The sequence below is a fragment of the Prionailurus viverrinus genome, chromosome A2 (genome assembly GCF_022837055.1).
Source record: "Prionailurus viverrinus isolate Anna chromosome A2, UM_Priviv_1.0, whole genome shotgun sequence".
In the NCBI taxonomy this organism is placed as follows: Eukaryota; Metazoa; Chordata; class Mammalia; order Carnivora; family Felidae; genus Prionailurus; species Prionailurus viverrinus.
In genome coordinates this window covers 87,973,114-87,995,200 of record NC_062562.1, presented here as the reverse complement: position 1 = coordinate 87,995,200, position 22,087 = coordinate 87,973,114, and the positions used below count along the sequence as shown (strand labels likewise).

Sequence of the window (22,087 nt, the reverse complement as noted above, 5' to 3'; positions counted from 1 at the left end):
ATGTCACACCTCCCTATTACTTCAAATTACATATTGTCATTAATAAGGTCATGGTGGAGAGGGTGCCTGAGTGGCTCAGTAGGTTAAGGGTCTCAGTTCAGCTCAGGTCACGATCTCACATTTCTTGAATTCAAAGCCCACATCGGGCTCTCTGCTGTCAGCACAGAGCCCACTTTTGATCCTCTGTCTCCCCTCCACCCTGTCCCTGCTTTACTCATGCTTGTTCTCTCTCTCTTTCTCAAAAATAAACCAACATTATAAAAAATACTAATAGGGTCATTGGGAATAAAACAAATACCATTATTCTTAAGTATTTGATTTTACTTTTAATAAATGCAGTGGAATATTCAATTATGTTATATTTATCCTAACCCTTAATACATTAGTACTGGCAAGAATTCATCATAAATCATAAGGGCATATATGTAAGTGTGCTATCTTCATTAAATAGTAGCTGGGGAAATAAAGAATATATCTTTTCTTTAGTTTTTTGAATAATGTAATAGTTTTACTAAACCAATAGCAATCAAAATACGGTGAAAAAATAGGACCATGATGTTTCTATATGAGTAGCCCTCAGAAACCATATACAACATAGGACAACATAATAACTTGTACATATTATCTAGTTTTGAATCAATATACCTATATACAGCAGTTCTGTGAGTTCTTTTAGATATAAAAGAAAATAAGCATGGGCAAAAAAATGTTTCTAGAAAAGTGGTATTTTTTAAAACATCATGAACAGTTGTTCATTTATTTGATACAGAGGATTGGAGATTAACATCACATGAGCAATTTCCTCAAGAAAACCCTGCAAACCAGTAGGAAGGAGAGTTAAACACATAGACAATTATAATACAGAAAAATACATGGTATAAAAGAGGGATTCATATGATGCTTGCAGGGACACAAAAAGGAAAAGGAAGAGATTCGACAGCAGGCAAAGAGATCAGATCAGGATTCCCAGGGGTCATAAAGTCTCTGCTGAATTTTTAATATTATATGGGCATTATTACCCAGAACACATTGAGGAACCTGGGAAAGAGATATTCAGAAACCTGCCAGTAGTTCAGAATGGCAGGTACCCACACTGTGAGAGCAGTTACAGAACCTTCAAGTGTTCAAAACAACTCTTCATTCGCTTGTTACAAATATTATAGTCTTCAAAATGCACATTTCAGTAGTTTTAAAATTTAAGAAGTATCGTGCTCTACAATCCAATTTGTCATTGTCTTTTAGTTTTACATTATTTGACTCTTGGAGTATTGTTAACCAAGTGCTATGTATGGAAGAAATGACTATGTCCTCTAAAGATTTGGACCTTCCTTCTCTCTGTACATAAAGATAATGGTGTTTGTCTAAAGCAAAAGTCTTCCAGGAGTATATCGTTTTTTTTCCTTTTTATTCACTAGTGGGCTAAACAATTAGAAACTAAAGAGTACATGCATTTTTTAAATTAAAATGATACGTCTGTCCCTTAAACTATTCAAAAATATGCATTTTTAATAGTGATGTAAAAGCAGGCAAAAAAGTTTTAATTTAACTTATTTTACAATGACTATACGTTGAGATAGTCTTAGCCATTAATCATAAAATGAGATACATATTTGAAATCTTCTGCATAAAAGAGGAAGCAATCTGTCAAGGTACATCCAAGTTTGGACATAAGGCATACAAATATTTGAGTGTCCGGCACTCATTTGTTCTCAGGTTTAAATTTGAGGTTTTGTAAAAGAGTATGTCCTTTTACAGACTCACATCGAATGAAAAATTCCACATGAGCCTGGGTTCCACTTAGTTGTTTGCCAAATGTTAGGGTGGTAGGCATTTTTTTGAATGTAGGTTTCTGTCAATTCAGTCTACTTCTCTTCAAAGCTGAAAACACTGATATGCCAGGTAATTGATACCTCAGACATGTGCTGAAATTCAGCAGTCAGCAACAGCTTCAGGAACCTAGTCATGATTTATACTTAAGAAACCTGTGATCTCTCTAAGAAACTGTGACTTCATCCCCATCACCTGACTACCCTTCTTTGAAGTTTGAGATTCTCTCAATCTTAGAATTCGTCGTTTGCATTTTCTATGTTTCATCTACTTGACAGTTTAAACTTAATATATTGTGCTGACTTGAATAAATAAGCAACATGTTTGTTTTTCTCTTCAATTTTAGTGCTGAAGGTATCTAATTTTATCCATTAGGTAAACCACCTTTACCTGTCATTAGTGATAAAAAGTTGAGTTTCAGAATTTTGAAGTTATAGAAAGTCTTGATTTAAGAAAGCACTTCAGTCTCTTTACTGGTTTTCTATAACCAAATATTGGGACTTTTGACTGTGTTAGAAAAAATGTAAAATGTATGTCCTACCTACTTTTCTCAAATAATCCACAAAGTGGCAGTGTGACTAAAGGTCAGACAAGTATTACATTCACACACTTGATCTCTTTCTCCTTCATATAGTGCTGCGGGTCAGTTTTGCAAATAGATGAAAACTGTTCAGCACAGCTGTTAGGTGGGAGGACCAAGAATTCGGTCTCATTTTAACAAACTTTTTTTTCTCATGTCGTTGCAAATTGCTCACCTCTGAGGAGCAAAAACAAAAATGTCTCCAATTATTTATTGGTATTCTTGCTCTCTGCTAATTTGTGTAAAATGTAGGAGTAGGGAAAAAAATTGGACTTAAAAATTTTTTTTATGGCTTTTAGCCACCTCTGGGTCAGGAGCGTACATTTGCTCTATAGGCTGTCAATTCCCACAGGTCAATTCCAAGGATAAGACTGGAAGGTTATAGAAGTCAGGTGAACTCTGCGTTTACTGGAAAGGTTTTAGAACAACAGGATCAGAATGGTGATATTACAAAATCAGAGACAGTAAGAAAAATGTGTCAAATAACAATTCAAGAGAAGGACAGAACAGGTAACATGGAGTAAGGAGTGTGGCTAAGAAAGTCAAAATCAAGCTTGAAAAAAGTGCTGGCAATTCTCAAAGGTTATTCAGGACATTAGGATTGTTTTTAGGTTCATAGTTTACAGATGCACAGGGCTATTCATAGATACCGATGGGCAGTATCAACAATATTCTATTGCAAAGTAGTGGGCTTTTTTTTCCTACAAAATTTTACATATTGATTCCTATTGTCACTTTTCCAAAGTACTTTTTTTTTACCCAAAACATTTATAGCACACTTAATAATAATTACAAAAATGTGCTGAGAGTTTTGAATTCCGAGAATATTCAGAGAATATTCTGTGGTTATGGGTTTGCAGTAGGAACCAATGTAGTAGTGGTTCTTCACAGAAATACTTATTTTCCAGTTTCATTTACGTGACATGAGTCTGACATATTGCTCATAATGTGACATTTATTTATGCATCTATATTCCAGTAATTATTTATGCAGCCATCATTCTCTAAATTATTAAAGTTAAGTGTCTATACAAAGAATATGTGATGAAGAATTAAAATGGAAATAATCAAAATTGATAGAAAATTTCATCTTTTTCTTTTACGGACGCTTCAAAAAAAATCAATAGTGGCCTTTCTGGAATAAAAGACCATTTCTGTATTTATCGCTGAACGTCCCTTTTAGTAACCTTTCTTCTGCAAGTTTTCATTTCTTTGGAGTATTTAACTGACACATCTCAAAGTAATTAATACTCTTCGCTCAAGTGATAAAAACTGCTAATAACTTCTTTCATTTCATCACCTGTATACCTACTAGGAAGGAGGGAGAGAATCCATGTGGGCCTGAAAACCCATCTATTTATTTACAAAACCGAGTTTGCTCCTAAATAACTTGATGTTACTCTCTGGTGCCCTGTTTCCGATAGCAGTTCTGTACAAGGTCAAGATGTTTATGTTTTCTCTGAGCAGTTAGATTCTTATTAAAGTTGGCAAATACATAACGGCTTGTCTGGTTTTCTTTCTAGGATCCCCTGTTTCATCTGGAACCACACAGGTCAGAAAGAGGAAGGGGCAGGTGCCCTTTTGATCCCAGCTCATCCTTCATCTCTACCTTAATCGGTAATTATTGTCGCCACAATCAGTTGGTCATCATATTGATTTTGAAACGTCAGTACGATTCTTTTAGCATTTCTTAATATGTGTTGTCTTGTCATATTTATTTATTGGTTCTAAGAACGAGAATGTTAAATTTCAAACCATGCTAAATTGAGCCAATTTAACTCTAAAATAAGTGCAGCTGCTATAAAGTATGCCTGTCTCATTCTGAAAACACAAATTTCTACTTAAGACCTGATATAAAACACCTTGCAGTGTGCCATTTATCGTGCAAAAAATGCAGTTATAGTAACACTTTATAAAAACATCGCCAGCTAGAGAAACTGAACTGTTTTAACATAGGTTAGTTACTTATATTTTACTCTCTGGTTTCCGGGGAGCTTAGATTCTCTTCTTGGTGTCTTTCTCTGTATCAGTAGAAAGTCATCTCAATTGAGAATTAATGTTATTTATCTAAACTCCTGTTAATCTAGAATATAAACTACAGAGGTTGACCAGTTTAAACTTTGTACTAAATGTCCATAATGAAATAATAGAAAAAGCTGGCATGTCTGATGTAGATTTCCATTTGATTCCATTTAATTAGATGAGGTACCTGAATACCTCACTTAAGAGACAGTGAAATTTTTCTTTCTTTCTTTTTATCTTTGTCTCTTTCTTCTTTTTCTTTTTCTCTTATATTCTTGGGGTTTAAAAATGGCACACTTGTTGGTTGCCTGGGTGGCTCAGTCAGTTAAGCGTCCGGCTTCAGCTCAGGTCATGATCTCATGGTTTGTGGGTTAGAGCCCCGTGTTGGGCTCTGTGCTGACAGTTCAAAGCCTGGAGCCTGTGTCAGATTCTTTGTCTCCCTCTCTCTCTGCCCTCCCCCACTCATGCTGTCTCTCTCTCTCTGTCTCAAAAATAAACATTAAAAAAATTTTTAAATAGCCCACTTGTCAAAGTACTCCAGCACTGTGAAGATACAATGGAGGAGTTTCCGAGTGTAAAATTGAAGAGAGCTATCCCTGACATTTAACTGGGTGCCATTAGAAATCTGTTTTTTTTCCCCCACAGTGTTGTGAGGTTCTGTTATAGGTATGGCACAGACGTACAAATTTCTATTATTACACGTGCGCTGCTTAGAGTTGTATGCTGTTATTAGGTCATCCTGTTTGCAGAAAATGGGAAAGTGTAAAATAACATGTAGGGACATCAGATTCAAACTAAAGGGTTAACACTTAAAACTCCCCACTGAGAAATAATCAAAATACCATATCACTGATTTTGTGTTAATGAAGATATTCCTGTGTGTTCTAAGAACTTTATAGTCCCTGAACTTATTCCAGACAGTTGATTTTGATGGGCCTTGGATCCCAATCCCACTCTCTGTGCTTCCCTAGCCCAGTCACGGTACTTAAGTCCAAGCAAGCAGAGCTTTGTTGATACATACAGTTGACCCTTGAACAACATAGGTTTGAACTTAACAGGTCCAGGTGTATGCAGATTTTTTAAAAATAAATACAGTGCAGTTCTGAGATGATATTTCACATAGTAGTGAAGTTCTTCAGAAGGTTGAATAAAGATATGTAATATTCTTAAAGAATATAAAATTTTGAAGAAAAATAGTATTTTAAGGTAGCTGTGTTCCTCTGCTAACCTATTTGTGTGTATGTGTGTGTGTGTGTATGTGTGTGTGTGTGTGTATGAACAAGATATGAGGAAAGGAGAATTTAAATATGAAAATAAGATTGCTAAGTAAGTTTAAACTTTAGTTGGAATCAAAATTTGGGGGGGTGATACTTTTGATGAATGCCAGATCCATAAATGTTAGAAATGGCAGCGTATGAATTAAAATACATGTATTTGTTAAACAGTTTTTGTTTCTAATGCTTTCAGTGCTTTGTGGGGGGGCAAGTTCATAGATTGAAAATTGGAATATGTTTGGAATAGAGTTTCTTATTCCTTTTTCTGTACATCTTGCACAGAATGGGACTTCTATAAATATTCACTGAATAGAGTCAATATCCTTCAACAAACAAACCAAAAACAAATTTTGAAATATTCATAAGAATGTTATAAATGATATTGAAAGTTGAAAATTACAGAGTGAACACTACATCTGTAGAGAAATCCCAAGGTTAGAACTCCATTTATTTTTAACATTTCATTTAAAAGGTTGAAACACTTTATTCAGTCACCCTGCCACTCACCACTAAGCCTCCCTGGAGCTTATTTATGCATGAAACCAGGAACTTAAAACTGAATTTTTTAAGAGGGGAAATATTACTGGAGGGACATTTCCAAGTGAGTTTCATTGAACTTCCAAATCAAATTACACTGTGCCGAAATGTGAAGTGCTTGCCATCTGGGTGGCTGTTTCGCTTATTCAGAAGAGAAATCAAATCCTAAGAGCCCTCCAAACCAAACACGAAAGTTAGAGGAATAATCCCTCCAAAGAGAAGAAATAAAAATATAATTCTTGACATTTATCCACTAGCTTTCATCCCCAAGTACCTCTGAAAGATCACTCACTCATTGTAGATATGAAGCAGCCACTGAGATAGAAACCTGATAACCTGTGTGAGCCAGCAACTCTAAAAGAGAGGAAGTAGAAGTAATTCACCCAATTGAAAACACAGCAAGAATTTGGGCTGGAAAAATGGAGCTACCTGAGTTGGAGTTTGGCAAGCTTGATGTAACTTACTGACAGGGAAAGAATGCGTTAATGTATTTTATGGCCACACGTGTTCTCTGTTGATGGGTTAGGACAAGACTTCGGCAAAATGATGACCATCTTTAGGCCATGATACTTCTTCGTTTCCTTGTTAATTATAGGTCGCGCTACCTGTTTAGTGCCTGCTCACCTTAAGATGTGCTATTGTGATAAGGAATTCAAATTTGCAACAATACTCATAAAACTAACAAGGCCCCCAAAGGGAAAAAAATAAATGTGCTGGCAAATCAAAGAGCGTCTTTAATTTCTCAACTTTATATACAGTTTTCGTTTCAGTCACTTAAATTCAGTTAGCTGAAGATCACATAAAGTAAAATTTTATGGAAAAACTAAAGAAAGAGTATTTGCTAGGTAAAAGATAAGTTGATGACCATGTTTTATAATCTGATGTAGAAATGAAATGCTGTATCGTACAGTGATTCCACGTGAAACAGGTTTTTAGGAGTAAAGCAAGCTATGTTCTCTATGTTTAGAAATCATTTGATATCAAATCTTATATTAATTAGGTTGCTCTTCAAATGCCACTTGGTATTAATATGTTATCTTGGTAGCATATAAATTCATATTGCAGGTACAAAATTTCTACATGTTTAGCCACATTTCCCACCCCCTCCCCCACTGTGATTAGTAATATTGTATTTTAAATGGTCTTAAGTAACTGTGTGAAGAATATAAGACATCACACCCTGATTTTAAAAACACTTTATTGGGGCGCCTGGGTGGCGCAGTCGGTTAAGCGTCCGACTTCAGCCAGGTCACGATCTCGCGGTCCGTGAGTTCGAGCCCCGCGTCAGGCTCTGGGCTGATGGCTCAGAGCCTGGAGCCTGTTTCCGATTCTGTGTCTCCCTCTCTCTCTGCCTCTCCCCCGTTCATGCTCTGTCTCTCTCTGTCCCAAAAATAAATAAACGTTGAAAAAAAAAAATTAAAAAAAAAAACACTTTATTGAAACAATGAATTATTTAGTAAAATAAATTGCTACATTACTTTCCTCTACCTTTCATCCAAAGATACTTAGTACTTACCTTGCTACCAAATAAAAAGTCAAGGTTCTTGGGGCACCTGGGTGGCTCATTCGGACTTTTGACGTCAGCTCAGGTCATGATCTCACATTTCGCGGGTTCAATCCCCACATCAAGCTCTGCTCTCACAATGTGGAGCCTGCTTGGGAATCTCTCTCTCTCCCTCTCTCTCTGCCCCTCCCCTGCTCTCTTTGTCTCTCTCTCAAAATAAATAACCCAAAAAATGCAAGAAATCTTTTCTTTATGTCATATATCATTTTGGCCCAGAAGGAAAATATTGGCTGACTCTTTTTCATAACCTGTGTTGGGTGTAATATTGCAGTACTCTTACTAAGTTGATAACACCTTCAGCAACTGCAGGATTTTCCTTATATTTTGCCCTCTCAGTTCTGTTGCCTTTTTTTTAACATTTCATTCTGATTCAGATTTGTATCACTAGTCCCAGGTGCCATTTAATATTTACCATACCTGATGTGACTAAAGTATGCTAACATGCATGTTACTAGCATTTGGAGGGTATCATTCTAATTTGTCATGTACTTTTTCTTTGCTTTCAAAGTGTTCGCTTTGTTGTTAGGATATTTTTAGAATATTTCTGAAATTAAAGACTAAATTTTATTTCAACAAATAACCATGAATAAGATATTTTACTCACTGAAATTTTCTTTCTATGCTTTTTTTTTTTTTTGGTCCTATATTACCTTTTTCAGCAAATAAATTTTAAAAGTTTATAGCCACTGAAATTTTCTTCCTGCACTTTTATTCATAATAATGAGATCTTTGTGAATATATTTCCTCATTGTATATTCTGTGAATTGGAGGTCAGTGCTGATTGAATGAAAGGAGGTTGGAATATATGCATGGGGAAATTTAAGTGATTATTTCAAGCTCTTAATAGCATGAAAAATTTTTTTAAATAAATGTTCCTTTTAAATTAATTGTATTCAGGACAGAGTTATGAATGAATGGTTCTGGCACAAAATATGACTTCATAAATATTAGAAAAATAAATGAAACTATCTAAATGAAGGTAAAATGTATGTCTTTAAAATTGCATCCTTTATAAACATAGCAAGTGAAGTGTATTGGCTTATTTCTTGAAGGCATTCCATTTATATAGCATCTGTCCCTAAAGAATATAATTTTTTTTTAATTTTTTAAAATGTTTATTTTTTTGAGAGAGAGAGACAGAGACAGAGCATGAGCAGGAGAGGAGCAGAGAGAGAGGGAGACACAGAATCTGAACCAGGCTCCAGGCTCTGAGCTGTCAGCACAGAGCCCAATGCGAGGCTCGAACTCACAAACCATGAGATTGTGACCTAAGCCGAAGCTGGACGCTCAACAAACTGAGCCACCCAGGCACCTCAAGAATTTCTATAATTTCTTATCCAAGTCTGTTGCTCTCTCACATTTGGCAAAATGCCAATTATCCACTTGCTTCCTGTTGCTTCTGGCTGTAACTACGAGTTTCTAAGGGGCTCTTTGAATATTTTGTTTATGGATTCCTCAAAACAAACAAACAAAAAAATCATAAGGATAGAAGAAAAAAAAAAGTCCAAACAACTGTAACTAATAGGGGGATACTTTCTGCCTGATTTCTTTTAGCATCCTAAGCAGAGAGTGAGTGGGACCTGGGTTGTGGATGTTGGAACATACGGATCATTCGTATCCTTCCTCTCCCCTCAAGTGCATTTGGTTTCTGTTTGCCGTGATGCCTGTTTTAGTCATTCTGCAAAATGATGCATCTGATATCAGAATGATTTCCTAAAAGAATTATAGAATTCAGTTATAAAATGAGGCAGTTAAATCAGTCTTCAGCCATGTGCTATCCATAAGGCAAATATAAAATATACTTTACATTATTTAGATGTGTAGACATTTCCAGCATAAACAGGAGAAATGCTTGAGTAAATCTTAAGAAGATAAACTGTATTTTTTCTTACCGAATAATTAAAATCTGTATTTCAAACATGGTGAATAAAATCTTGAATCAATTAGTAAGTATACAGCCCATGAGCAAAACTGTTGATAACTTTCATAAAATACTAAGGCAATGCAATATGTTTAACTGAAACTTCAATTAGAGTTTGTATTGTAAAAAAAGGAATTAGGTAGAAAACTATTTGAATGATGCATTGTAACTTGGAATTATTTACACTGGATTTACTTTGTATCCTGCAAAGTGTCAAATGATTGTCTTATTTTCTTTCATATAAGCAATTTAGTGTAGACACAGTTTTGGGGGCTGAAACTATAAGGGACAAATACTGGAAGAAAATAGAGTCCTGTGTTCATGAATTAAAATGATTAAATATAGCTTTTTAAGGAACAGAAATTCAAGGAACTCTGTTTTTCATATAAATACCTAATCATTTTTTTTCCTGAAGATTTGTGAGAAATCAGGATCTTGTCCTCAGTGTTCTTATTGTATTTTCATAGCTTAATTTAAACACCTAAAATAATTTTTAAATATGCTCACTTATTAATTCATTATGCTCTTCACTGATTCAACAAATGCTGATTGAGCATTTCCTGTATTTCAGATGCTGTGCAAGAGAATATACAAGGCATATCAAGAAGCCTACATTCTAGTGAGACATAGTGCCAAACATATAAGCAGTTAAAATATAGTAGGATGAGCAGTATGATAGAAATAGGCACCAGGGCTGTGGTGGCACTAGAAATCACTCAACTAACAAAAGTTTAGCCAAGGAAGGCTTCATGGAGGGAATGGGCAGTCGCTGGGTATGGGAGGTAAAACAGGAAAGGAGATGCAGAGTTCCAGGCAAAACATTCCCAGGCAGAGAGAACATAAAAGCTTGGCAGGCTCAAGAAATTACATGTTGGTCTCTGATTTTACAGGTAACCAAGACCATGAGCTATTGAACAGTTTGGCCACAGCCAAACAGCAGATTTCGAGCTGGAGACTTAGTATGACAGATTTCCAGTGCAGACAGAACTATTGTTGTATCTGTACAAAGAGAGTACATTGAGCATGACAATAATAAGTTTCATTCACCTGTCAAAATACCCTGCAGATGTTCTATTGTCTAATTATAACCACACATGACCATCTAAAATTAACATAACATCAGTTTCCAATATAAGTCAGTGCTATAACAAATGAAAAGTAATGTATGGCATAAAAATCAAGTTATTTATATTCAGTATATCACAAGAGATAAGATACTAGTTAAATTTCTGGCTAAGTTAATGTGTTTATTGAATATCATGTCTCTATAGACATGTTTCTTTTTAATCCATGAAAATATGATTTATCCAGAAATTTTTTGCACTCTGTAAAATACCAAACTATTGATTCACAAATTTATCTTAATTATGTCAAATTGTTATAATTTTAAAGTAAAGTTGTCGATTAAAATATTGTGATATGTAGTTTACATATTTGTTGTAAACAGTATCAATTATAATGATGCTGAATATTTTGGCTCATTTAACTACTATTAGGTAATATTTGTGCCTAAAGCCTTATTCTACTTAATGGTTTATCATTAAAGTGTTTTCCTTTGGAAAGTATTTTATCAAGCATAATTACTATCTATTGCTCTGGATTTATTTTGTTCTTTACAATGATAATAAGCTATGAAAGGAGAATCTTTCCCTTCTGAGGAAAACCTAACATTTCCAACAGAAACACATTTGGTTCAGTTTTACACAGCATAGTTTTTTAGCACCTGTCTGGTTTCTTTGAAGTTCAAGTCATACAGTTCATATTGTGTTATTTGAATTGCTCACAAACTGTTTTCTTTTATCTGAATACAAAAAGGGAAATTGGGTAAAATTGGTAAGCTATCATCTTTTCCGTTGTGCAGATAACCTGCCTTGGATATAGTAGTATTTGCTATCCTAAGGTTGCCATCTAGTGGCTCCAAGGGGTACGTGTTTGTTAAGTTGGTAAAACTGATTAAAACAAGTAAAACTTTGACACAGTGTTTCAGACTGGGTGAGTGCAATGAAATTGATGTGAAATAATAGGATTATATTCATATAATAGTAGCGTTTTCAAATATCAGAGTTCTAGAAATAGCTTGAGAAACTAAGTTAAATCAAATATTAAAAGCTTAAGGAATAGAAAACGATCATGATTTTTAAGAATTCTATTTTTTGTACCCATTATGCATAAAGCATTCAGCCAAGCCCATATTAGGAAAATAAGTTTTGCTTAGAATAACTATATAAAATGGACTTTATATTTTATATGGGTAATATCATGAAGTTTAATAATTAACAACAAAAATATTTCAGAAAAATCCTCACTCTGGTGGTTCAGTAGTCAGTTAACCCTTTTATGCATCAACTCATTCATTTAGGCCATAAGGTTCCCCAAGGCCTTTTAATGAATTTAACATTTTATCCATGCTCAAGTAGTGCAGAATGCATCCCATCTGTGGTTCCTATTCCTAACTATTGATACCATTTTATCTCAAAATGTGCCTTCTCTACATAAGGTATAACTTTTGGCTGAATATAACACTAACTGACTTTGATATAAATTGTGTCGTTTTTTTCCCCTGTTACCAAAGACTATGTTTAAATAAGAGTTCTGATAATACTTTCCTCTATCCAATTATATTTTAAGTCCAGATATAAAGCATCTTTGTTTTTTCAGTTTCTATTATTTTCTCTATCACACCTCTCACTTAGTATACATTTGAGTATATGAGATGAACTCAGTAAATACAGCATTCTTTAAACTTGTTATCTTGAAAAATTTCAAATACAAAGAAGAAAGAGGAATAAAATTTACATCTTTATACCATTTACCTTGATTCATTAATTATTAATATTCTCCCACATTTGCCTCTGTCTCTCTTCTTTCTTTTTATATTTATGTATAGTTTAAAGGTGAATTCCTTTGTGGGAAACCTGGATTTTATTTATGTATTTCCTATATTTATTTAAGTATTCATAGTGGATTTTGTGAACCAACAACAACAAAAACAACAAAAAACTATGTCCTTGCTTCTGTATAAATGAAAATTAATTTATAATTATAACATACCTGAAAACTTATTTTTCTCAAGCCTTCAAATTCAATTTGTATCTCCTTATTCTATTTTTTAAATCTGGTAAAACAAAAGCAATTATTTTCACTTTTTAAAAATTCAGTTAACTGAAGTTGAAAATAAACTCCTTTGTAAAGTGTCCTATTTACAACATATTTGATTGCTCTTTCAAATTTTCAACCATACAAAGATAGTCTACTCAAGATTTTTCAGACTTTTAAAGGCCTTAACTTAGAAAAAGCCCTTTATCAATGCTGAAATAATTTTTTAAATTGAATTAATAAAATGTATAAACATGATATCAAGTTCTCTTAAATTCTGTTTATATACTTGGTTAAATCTTTATACCTGTAAGTTTAATAATTCTAATTCTAAAATTAAATATTCAATTAAATTCATTAAATAAAAATACAATTCATTTCAATTCTCTTACATGTAAAGCACTTTAAATACCATGTGTACACATATCTGTACACATTCCTTATTTCACAGAAAAACATTAGTATGTTGAGTTCAGTATAGTCATCAGTTATATATTTTTAAACCTTACCAGAGTTACATGATATTCTTTATAAGAATTTTACCACCCTAAATTGAGGTTACTGCTTCTCTCTGCTACTCTCATTTGCTTCTTTTCAGAGCTATTTGCCAGGCATAGGCCCGGGACAATCCTTCTGGCATCACTCATGGGCACACTGATTATCTTCTGTTGTCCCTTTGACAAAAGAGAACTCCAAGTCCCTGATACGTGCTGGTCTTCCTCAGTTCCCTGTATCTTTATGTTATTTTTCTATTTGTTATTTTTATTCCCTTCTCATAAGCTATTTTAATGTCTTTCTTTCTGGCTGTCTGCAAGGACACATTGTCATTTCTTGAAACCAAGGACATGTTGTCATTTCAAGGAACCATACATTTGTGGTTCCTTGGTCTGATTTTAGTCTGGGACCTCCACCGCATGTTAGAGCCAACTTCATTCATTCTGACTGATTAAGTTATAAATCCTTTATGCCATTCCTATCTAAGCCACAAACTTAAAATTAAATGATAACTAATCATATTATACGTGACTTTGTCAGACTTTGTGGTTCCTACACTAAAATCATGTTAACAGAGGGGCACCTGGGTGGCTCAGTCAATTAGGTGTCCAACTTCAGCTCAGGTCATGATCTCACAGTTCAGGAGTTCGAGCCCCGGGTAGACTCTGTGCTGACAGCTCTGAGCCTGGAGCCTGCTTTGGATTCTGCGTCTCCCCCTATCTCTGTCCCTCTCCTGCTCACACTCTGTCTCTCACAAATAAGTAAACATTAAAAAAAATTTGAAAAATAAAATTATGTTAATGGAAGCAATTTCTTGTTCCAAGGATTCGAGTGAGCTGACTTGCATATAGTACCAATAATAATAATAACACCTTCATATGAAGGCTAAAAGAAGTTTAATAAAATAAGATGAATCACATTACTTATCAAATACTCATATAGTCTTAGTATATGTCAGCTATTCTTTGAAGTGCTTTACTCTTTATAATACTTTTGAGTGCTATTCCTATTTGTATGTGAGGAAACTGAGACACAGGTAGGTTAAGCACCTAGCCCAATTTCACACAGCTAGTAAGTGGTCGAATCAGGATTCCAAGCCTGGCAATATGAATATACCATCCATGCTCTTATATTAATTCCATAGGTTGTATGTGCAGTAAACCTGGATATGTTTACTGTAATTGTGGCTTATATATGGTCGTCAGATCCAGAAACAAATACTGACTTCTTTTTAACTAACATTTCCCTGTAGGTAGTGAATTGTTTGCTGGCCTCTACAGTGACTACTGGGGCAGAGATGCCGCGATCTTCCGGAGCATGGGTCGATTGGCTCATATTCGCACCGAGCATGACGACGAGCGCCTGTTAAAAGGTGGGGTTGAGGAGAAAAGAGTATGTGAATCAGAACTGAAAACAAGTCTAGAACTCATGAGAAACTTGCCATGTTTTGATAATAGTAATAATACAAATGCCATTGATAGTGTTTTACAAATTTCAGCATTTTTTATTAGTAGTGTTCTTGAAAATCTGCAATATACATATAACATTTTATATCAAAATGGATTGACATTATTATAAAACCATGTTACCCCCATAACAATACGTAGAAATCAGAATTTAAATGGAGAAAAGCAACTAAATACATGAAAAGCAAAAAAATCCTTTCATCTAGTAAGTAGCTTTGTTTTCTCTTGTCAGTTGGTATAATTTTGGATGAATTGATTCCATTGTTTTACTTGTTTTAATAGGATCACATTGTGTTTAGAGACAAATTAAACCCTAGGAAAATCAGTAGCCATTCATTGATAGAATTCTTTATAAGGAATAATGTTTATATTTGGGCACCCTGACCTATCCAGAGATTAAAGTCTCATTTAATAGTGAGTGTTTTTGTTATCTTTAGCCTTTTTATTAACCTTTAGTCATTACTGGCAGCATGTTACCATTAAAATATTTGACATACCGTATCAGTCAGGGGGGTTCACTCAGATCCCTTAGACTACAAACAGAAAGACTTAAAATACATTTGCTACCTTAAAATGGTCTTCCGTGAGCTACCCTGATAGATAATCTATGAACTTAAAAAACTGATAAACTTCTCTATTAAAACATCTCTATTAGGTATTTATGTTGACTTTTTATATATTTGGGAGGAAATTTATGCAGATAATCACCCTCATGCCCCTAATCTGTTCTTTGAATGAATTTTAAGGTATGCTGTTTCAAACTGATTTTTCCTTTCGTGACTCTTATTTTCCTATTAAAATTGCCTCTAATAGTTCCAAACAAAATGTTAGTTTGCAAAGAGAATGGAGATATCTACATGATTTTAGTGTGCATACAACATTTAAAGGAAATAACTTTATTTCTTCATGAAATGTTGAAAGTTACGCTGAAGTGTTTGTGTGATATGTAATATATTAGAATAACCTTGTCATTTTCTTGTAATAGCTGTTTTACTTTTCTTCTACCTTTTTATACCTGTAGAACCAAAATTTGTAGGTTCATATATGATTCCTGACAATGAAGACCGAGATGACAACAAAGTGTATTTCTTTTTTACCGAGAAGGCCCTAGAGGCAGAAAACAGTGCCCATGCAATTTACACCAGAGTGGGGAGACTCTGTGTGGTGAGGACCGCCTTTCTCTCTCATCCGTGTGCTTAGCTCACAATTTATGGTCAGGCCTTGGTCATTTGTTCGGGTTTTTTTTCCTTATTTTTTAAGTTTCTTTTTAAGTTTTGTAAGTTGATTTACTTGATAGAGCAAGAGAGAGAGAGCGTGAGCAGGGGAGGGCCACAGAGAGAGGGAGAGAGAGAATTCCAAGCAGGCTCTGCGCTGTTAGCACAGAGCTTGACACGGGACTTGAACTCACGAACTGCGAGATAATGACTTGAGCCAAAATCCAGAGATAGACGTTTAATGGACTGAGCCACCTAGGTGTCCCAGTAGGCTTTCTACTATAAAATACTTTCTAGTATTCTGTAGGCTGCCTAAAATCAGTATTTGCTGTCTAATAATTATACTTCACATCTCCTGAAGGTTTGATATTGTTTTTTTTTTACATTCATTTATTTTTGAGGGTGGGGGGGGAGAGAGAGAGAGAGAGAGAGAAAGAGAGAGAGAGAGAATCCCAAGCAAGTTCTGCACTGTCATCACAGAGCCTGATGTGGGGCTCAGTCCCATAAACCATGAGATCATGACCTGAGCTGAAATCAAGAGTTGGACGCTTAACCAACAGATAGGCTGTTGGGAGACATTCAAAATCAACTGAAGGAGCAATATATATTGACAGATTGCTAATAATATTACAGCTGTTAAGTTACTTTGATATTTCAGAATAAATTGCAGAAGAAAGTTATAAATACATATGTATAGCCATGGATGTACATTTGTGTGTATATATGTGTGCAAACATATAGGTATGGTGTGTGCATATGTATGTGTATGTAATTCAAGATTTTTCTAAAAGAAAAAAATAATGGTGCTTTTTCTGAGATAAGCAGATTATTTATCAATAAAATAATATTGAAGGTTACCGTATTATGATACCGTATTTATCAATAAAATAATATTGAAGGTTACCGTTACCAGTGCTTTATATAAGAAACACCAGTCTATTAGCATTCTTTAACACCTGGAAAGTATATTTAACGGACAGAGTAAAAATATACTAACCAGGCGGAAGGTGGAAATCTCAAAGAATGTTTATGGGGAAATGCATCTGTGGTATTATTTGAGTATTAGGCTCCAATTTCCAGATTAAATAAAAAAGCTACAACTCTTGCCATCTGCCTGTTTAATATTGCAAAATTTGTTGTTAAAAAGTTGTTTTGGTACTCATTTGCATGATTTTGTTTGTCACAGAATGATGTAGGAGGACAGAGAATACTGGTCAATAAGTGGAGCACATTCCTCAAAGCAAGACTCGTTTGCTCAGTACCAGGAATGAATGGAATTGACACATATTTTGATGAATTAGGTAAATCTTACTGAATTGAAAGAATTAAATGTTACCCTTTGATGTTTGTTCCCCTCGATAAACCCTCACTATCTAACTTATGGAGACTTGCTTCCTGCAGTGTGCAAGTTTCCGTTCTTCTCATTTTGGCCAGGTCCACATGGTGGGGTCAAAGGAGTTGCAGGAACAGGAGATCCCTCTGTGTAGCTTACAGTCAGCACCTCGTTCCTTCCGTAAGGCCCAGCTCAGAGTCATCCTGAATAGCCAAGTATTTCGCTTTTTTGTGATTTGGTCAGGGTCGTGTGACCGTGTATGGAAAGACATTGATATCTTATATCTGTAATGGATTCTTAGCTACTTTATGTCAATATATTTTCTTTACATGCAAAGAGGACTACAAATACTAATGTAATGGACTTTAATTTTCAGAGGATATTTTCTTGCTACATACCAGAGATCCTAAGAACCCAGTGATATTTGGACTCTTTAACACTACCAGGTGAGAAATGCATATGGTCAATAAAAACATTATGAAACAAAATATGCCTTACCCTTTCATGCTGTCTGTAAGTTGGAAATACTGTTGACCCATTGTCATTGTCATTGTCTCTTTTTTATGTCACCAATTTCTCTTTGTTCTCATGTTTGCAAGTTTTCTTTCATTTTTAAAGCCATGATCTCAATTCAGATCTGCGTGTCTGTTTGAAGCACCCCAGCATCCTTCTGTGCTCAGTATCCTAATTTCCTCCCTCTCTGACCTACAATAGAATGATTTTCTTCTCATATAGTTTATAAGATCCGAGTTTTGGGTTATAGAGGGTAGAATAATTACTTTAATTGTCATATAGTTTTCCGAGTCAGGTTTTCAAATGTCTTTGTCAACTGTTACTCAGTTTTGGAAGTTTTTCCTCTGGCTCTCTGATGTTATGCTTTTTAGATTATACCTTGACAGAATCCATGGGTCCCATCACTATGATTTTATTTACCCACCTCTCTTGCTTTAAATGACTGTCTTCCAACACTGGTTTATATCAGTTCACCAGTACTTGTCAGTTGCCATCTATAAGAAATACTCCTTGATTCCTTTATCAAGAGCTCTTAAATAGAGCACTCTCTCTTATGCTCACTCTCTTACTCAGGCTGTCCCAGTCCTATGTGGATTCACAGAGAACATGTATTTATGATTTGCTTTCCATGTTTTAAATTTAAATAAGATGTTTAAGTTTAGGGCCTAGAATCTATTACTTTTCTCTTTAACATGTTTTATTTTATGTCCATTGAGGAGTGTTGGGAAAAATGAAATACTACTTCATGTGTGGCAGTACATGAATGAAAAAATATTACTAGCATCAGTTTTGGTTGAAAGTTTACACATATAATTTCTTGAGTGTGTCTTTCCAGATAGGAGAGACTGGAGCCGAATGACTGGAATGAGAAGTAAAGAATATCCCTCAATTCTAAATGAGAAGTAAAGAATATCCCTCAATTCTCTAGACAAGGATAGAATGCCAGAACTCACTTCCTCTTTTGCACTGCACTGGTCTTCAGCTATGTTGTAATTTTTACCTTGTTTGTTCTCGATCTCTCCACAAAGTTGTTTGTTTTTTTCAGCAGGTGATTTCTTATGGTCACTTTGAAAAAAAAATAATAAAGTTCTTTTGATAAATATTGTGCAATTGTAAGGAGACCTTCTCTTCAGCAGAGAAATATGGAAACAATTTTGCTATCAGTTCTTCCTTGATGCAAAGAAAATTAGTGAATGTAGATTGGAAGTTGTCACAGTCCACAGTCCTCACTTTTTTTTTTTAACTTCATCTTCGCTTTCATGCCTGTAAGGAATTTACATGTTGCATTCTAATCCCATGGTTTTATAATAAATAAAAGCTATGGGATAACCAGAATAGTTTTTCCACAGGTTAGTATGATCACTTTGTACGGTACTTTCCTAAATGATAGCATAATGGAACTGTCTAGATTTCAAAGACAACACATTATTTTTTCCCATAATTTCAATTTTGACTGTTCATTTTTTACATAAATCTGAGGAAAAGGTGTCCCAGCTGTTACCTGACTTAAAGGTTGATATTTGTAGCATAGTGATCAAAGGTTTATTGCCACTTTAGTTGGGAGACTATCTCTGGTTTTCTCACTATTGGAGGCATTTCCAATTGCTTCAAGGTGTGTTATAAAATGTGTGAATTGATGTCCTAAGACAGTAACATAACTGCTGCTCTACAGGTGTCTCAGAGTATAGGAACTTTTACGTTTATAAAGAACTATGTGTTGTTGAAACTTTGTGTTGAAAGCACTTTCACAAACATTAATTATTTTGCTTCTCACAGTGAGGAGGCTGGGGAAATGTTTGAATTTGTTCAGATAATACCAAATTAAGAAATATGGCCAGATTTTTAAAACAAATTATTTAAAAATGTCCTTTTTGCAGAAATTTATCACAAATGTCCCCAGTAAAACTCATTGTAGTCAACTGGTGTCTTTATCCTTTATAAGTAGAACGTTTTATTTAAAAAAATGATTCTAATTGCTGATAATTCTGGAGGTAAAGATTCTGAGTTTTATACAATTTAAGTCATTTTCCCCAAATTAATCTAGTGTAATCCAGTCATCTTTCCACTCTAGTGCAGTTTCAGTGACCTGGAAGTCACTGGAGAAGGGAACATACTGCAAGCTTATTAATGCCTGTATGACCTAACATGAAGAATGGAACAAAGTCCCAAAGTTTCATGAGACTTTAACTTGTTATTTAATCATATACATTGAGAAATCAAATAAAATTTGAACGGAATTAGCAATACTAACAGCGTAGTGATTAGGTGAGCACTGTCTACTCAGAATATGAAACAGCATACAAGGAGATAAAGCTTAAAATGAATAATTCAGGGGCACCTGGGTGGTTCAGTCATGTAAGCATCTGACTCTTGATTTTGGCTCAGGTCATGATCTCACGGTTCCTGAGATGGAGCCCTGCATGGGGCTCTGAGCTGACAGCACGGAGCCTGCTTGGGGTTCTCTCTCTCCCTCTCCCTCTCCCTCTGCCCCTCCCCTGCTCATGCTCTCTCCCTGTCTCAAAATAAATAAACTTTAAAAAAATGAGTAATTCAACTTGGGAATGAATCTTTTTAAATATTCAGGCGATATTTTCCTTAATAAAAAATATAAAGACACAATGTAAGATTTAGAAATAAAGTGAGGTGACAGGTGTCACTTTTTTTAGTCTAACAGTGCCATTTTCAGTTTCTTGTAATAAGGTAAAGAAACGGTAAGTTTTAGAGTTCCAGTACTTGAAATATTGCAGTAGTTCATATTTGTAGAATATCCTATACTTAAGATGTTGCAACTGTTTTATCCAAAAGACTTTATCCTTATTTCTGTAGTCTGAAGGATTTGATTAGATGACTGCTAGTCAGCTCCAGTATAGTAATTATCTTTTTTTTTCCAGTAACATATTTAGGGGGCATGCAATATGTGTCTATCATATGTCTAGCATCCGGGCAGCCTTTAATGGACCATATGCACATAAGGAAGGACCTGAATACCACTGGTCACTCTATGAAGGAAAAGTCCCTTACCCAAGACCTGGTTCTGTAAGTTTAGACATTGAACAAAGTATTCTTAGGTTTTAAAGGCTCTTTTAGTAATATTTTATTCAGTGTTTCAGATGCTTTACAAAACTTGCATTAAACAATTAAGAAATTCTACATCTATAAATGTGCTTCATTACTTGCATGGTAAAGAAATACCAATTCTTGTATCTGGTTGTACGCTTTTTATTTAATGGAAAAAAAAATCTACAGTGAGAACATCTAAGCAGCCTGATAAATTATAGATTGTCATTGATATTTTGGCTAAGTAGCCCCAAAAGAAAATTTATTTTTGAGATAACTGGTGAACACAGAAACATCCAGTAAAGAGAGTATCCTATTCCTCCATTTCTTCAGAGGAACTGGTGCCACATAGAATTTCCAAGCGTGAGAAAGTTACCATGTATTCACATCCTAATATTTGAGTCAGCCTCCATGTTCCCCCAGCCACACTTTCTCCTTTCTTCTCACTTTAGCATCACTGAATTAAGCTTTTTCTCTACCTTACCAGTATACTTAGCATCTCATTCAGCATCCTTCCTGGCTCTTAGAAGGAAAATGCCAATACAAAAGTGCTCCTAGAGTTCCAGAAGTTTCACCACTCACCTGTGAACTCATGCTGCTGACATTCTCCCTGATTAGCCAAGCTTTTGTGCTTTTACTTACATGTGTATCTAAAAACGATGATGCCGATGACAATGATGATGAATTTGTGTCATGTGTCCTGTGCAAAACTATGTTGGAAAAATGTCAGCTCATTGTATGTGCTCACAGACCATGGAGAACAAACATTTAACTTGTCATACAAGTCAAAAGTCTACACTTTTTCTTGAGCAGCTGGTGAAAACCCATCGCTGTGCTCATTCCACAAGTACTTGCAAGTCAAGTAGAAACCATTTTTGCAGAGCCAAAATTCAAAGTGGAAACAAACCTTACCTCCATTAACAAGTGTAAAGCTTTACCATTTCAATCATTCTCACTAGCTTAAAATTATTACTTCCAGTAAGACATAAAGTATACTTTATTTCACTCTATTGATTGAAATTACAATTTAAATGGAGAAAACCCACTCCTGTGGCTTTGCTGGAAATGCTTCTTGAAACCACATGGTATTAAAGGAGATTTGGAGGAAGTGACTGGTTACTGAACTGCTTCCAGGCTGGTCCAGAATGTTTCCAATTATGTATCATGTAAGTACACTCCAGTGAAAAAT

General features: G+C 34.8%; 1 protein-coding gene across 1 annotated transcript in view; it reads left to right on the top strand.

The window, feature by feature from the left end:
• The window catches only part of SEMA3E (semaphorin 3E), a 238,235-nt gene that overhangs the window by 182,506 nt on the left and 33,642 nt on the right, over nucleotides 1–22,087 (top strand). The window contains exons 5-10 of the mRNA XM_047851082.1: nucleotides 3,930–4,023; nucleotides 14,568–14,687; nucleotides 15,803–15,945; nucleotides 17,182–17,296; nucleotides 17,705–17,774; nucleotides 20,733–20,877. Coding sequence (XP_047707038.1) covers nucleotides 3,930–4,023; nucleotides 14,568–14,687; nucleotides 15,803–15,945; nucleotides 17,182–17,296; nucleotides 17,705–17,774; nucleotides 20,733–20,877 — 687 coding nt within the window. The remainder of the gene's footprint in view (nucleotides 1–3,929; nucleotides 4,024–14,567; nucleotides 14,688–15,802; nucleotides 15,946–17,181; nucleotides 17,297–17,704; nucleotides 17,775–20,732; nucleotides 20,878–22,087) is intronic.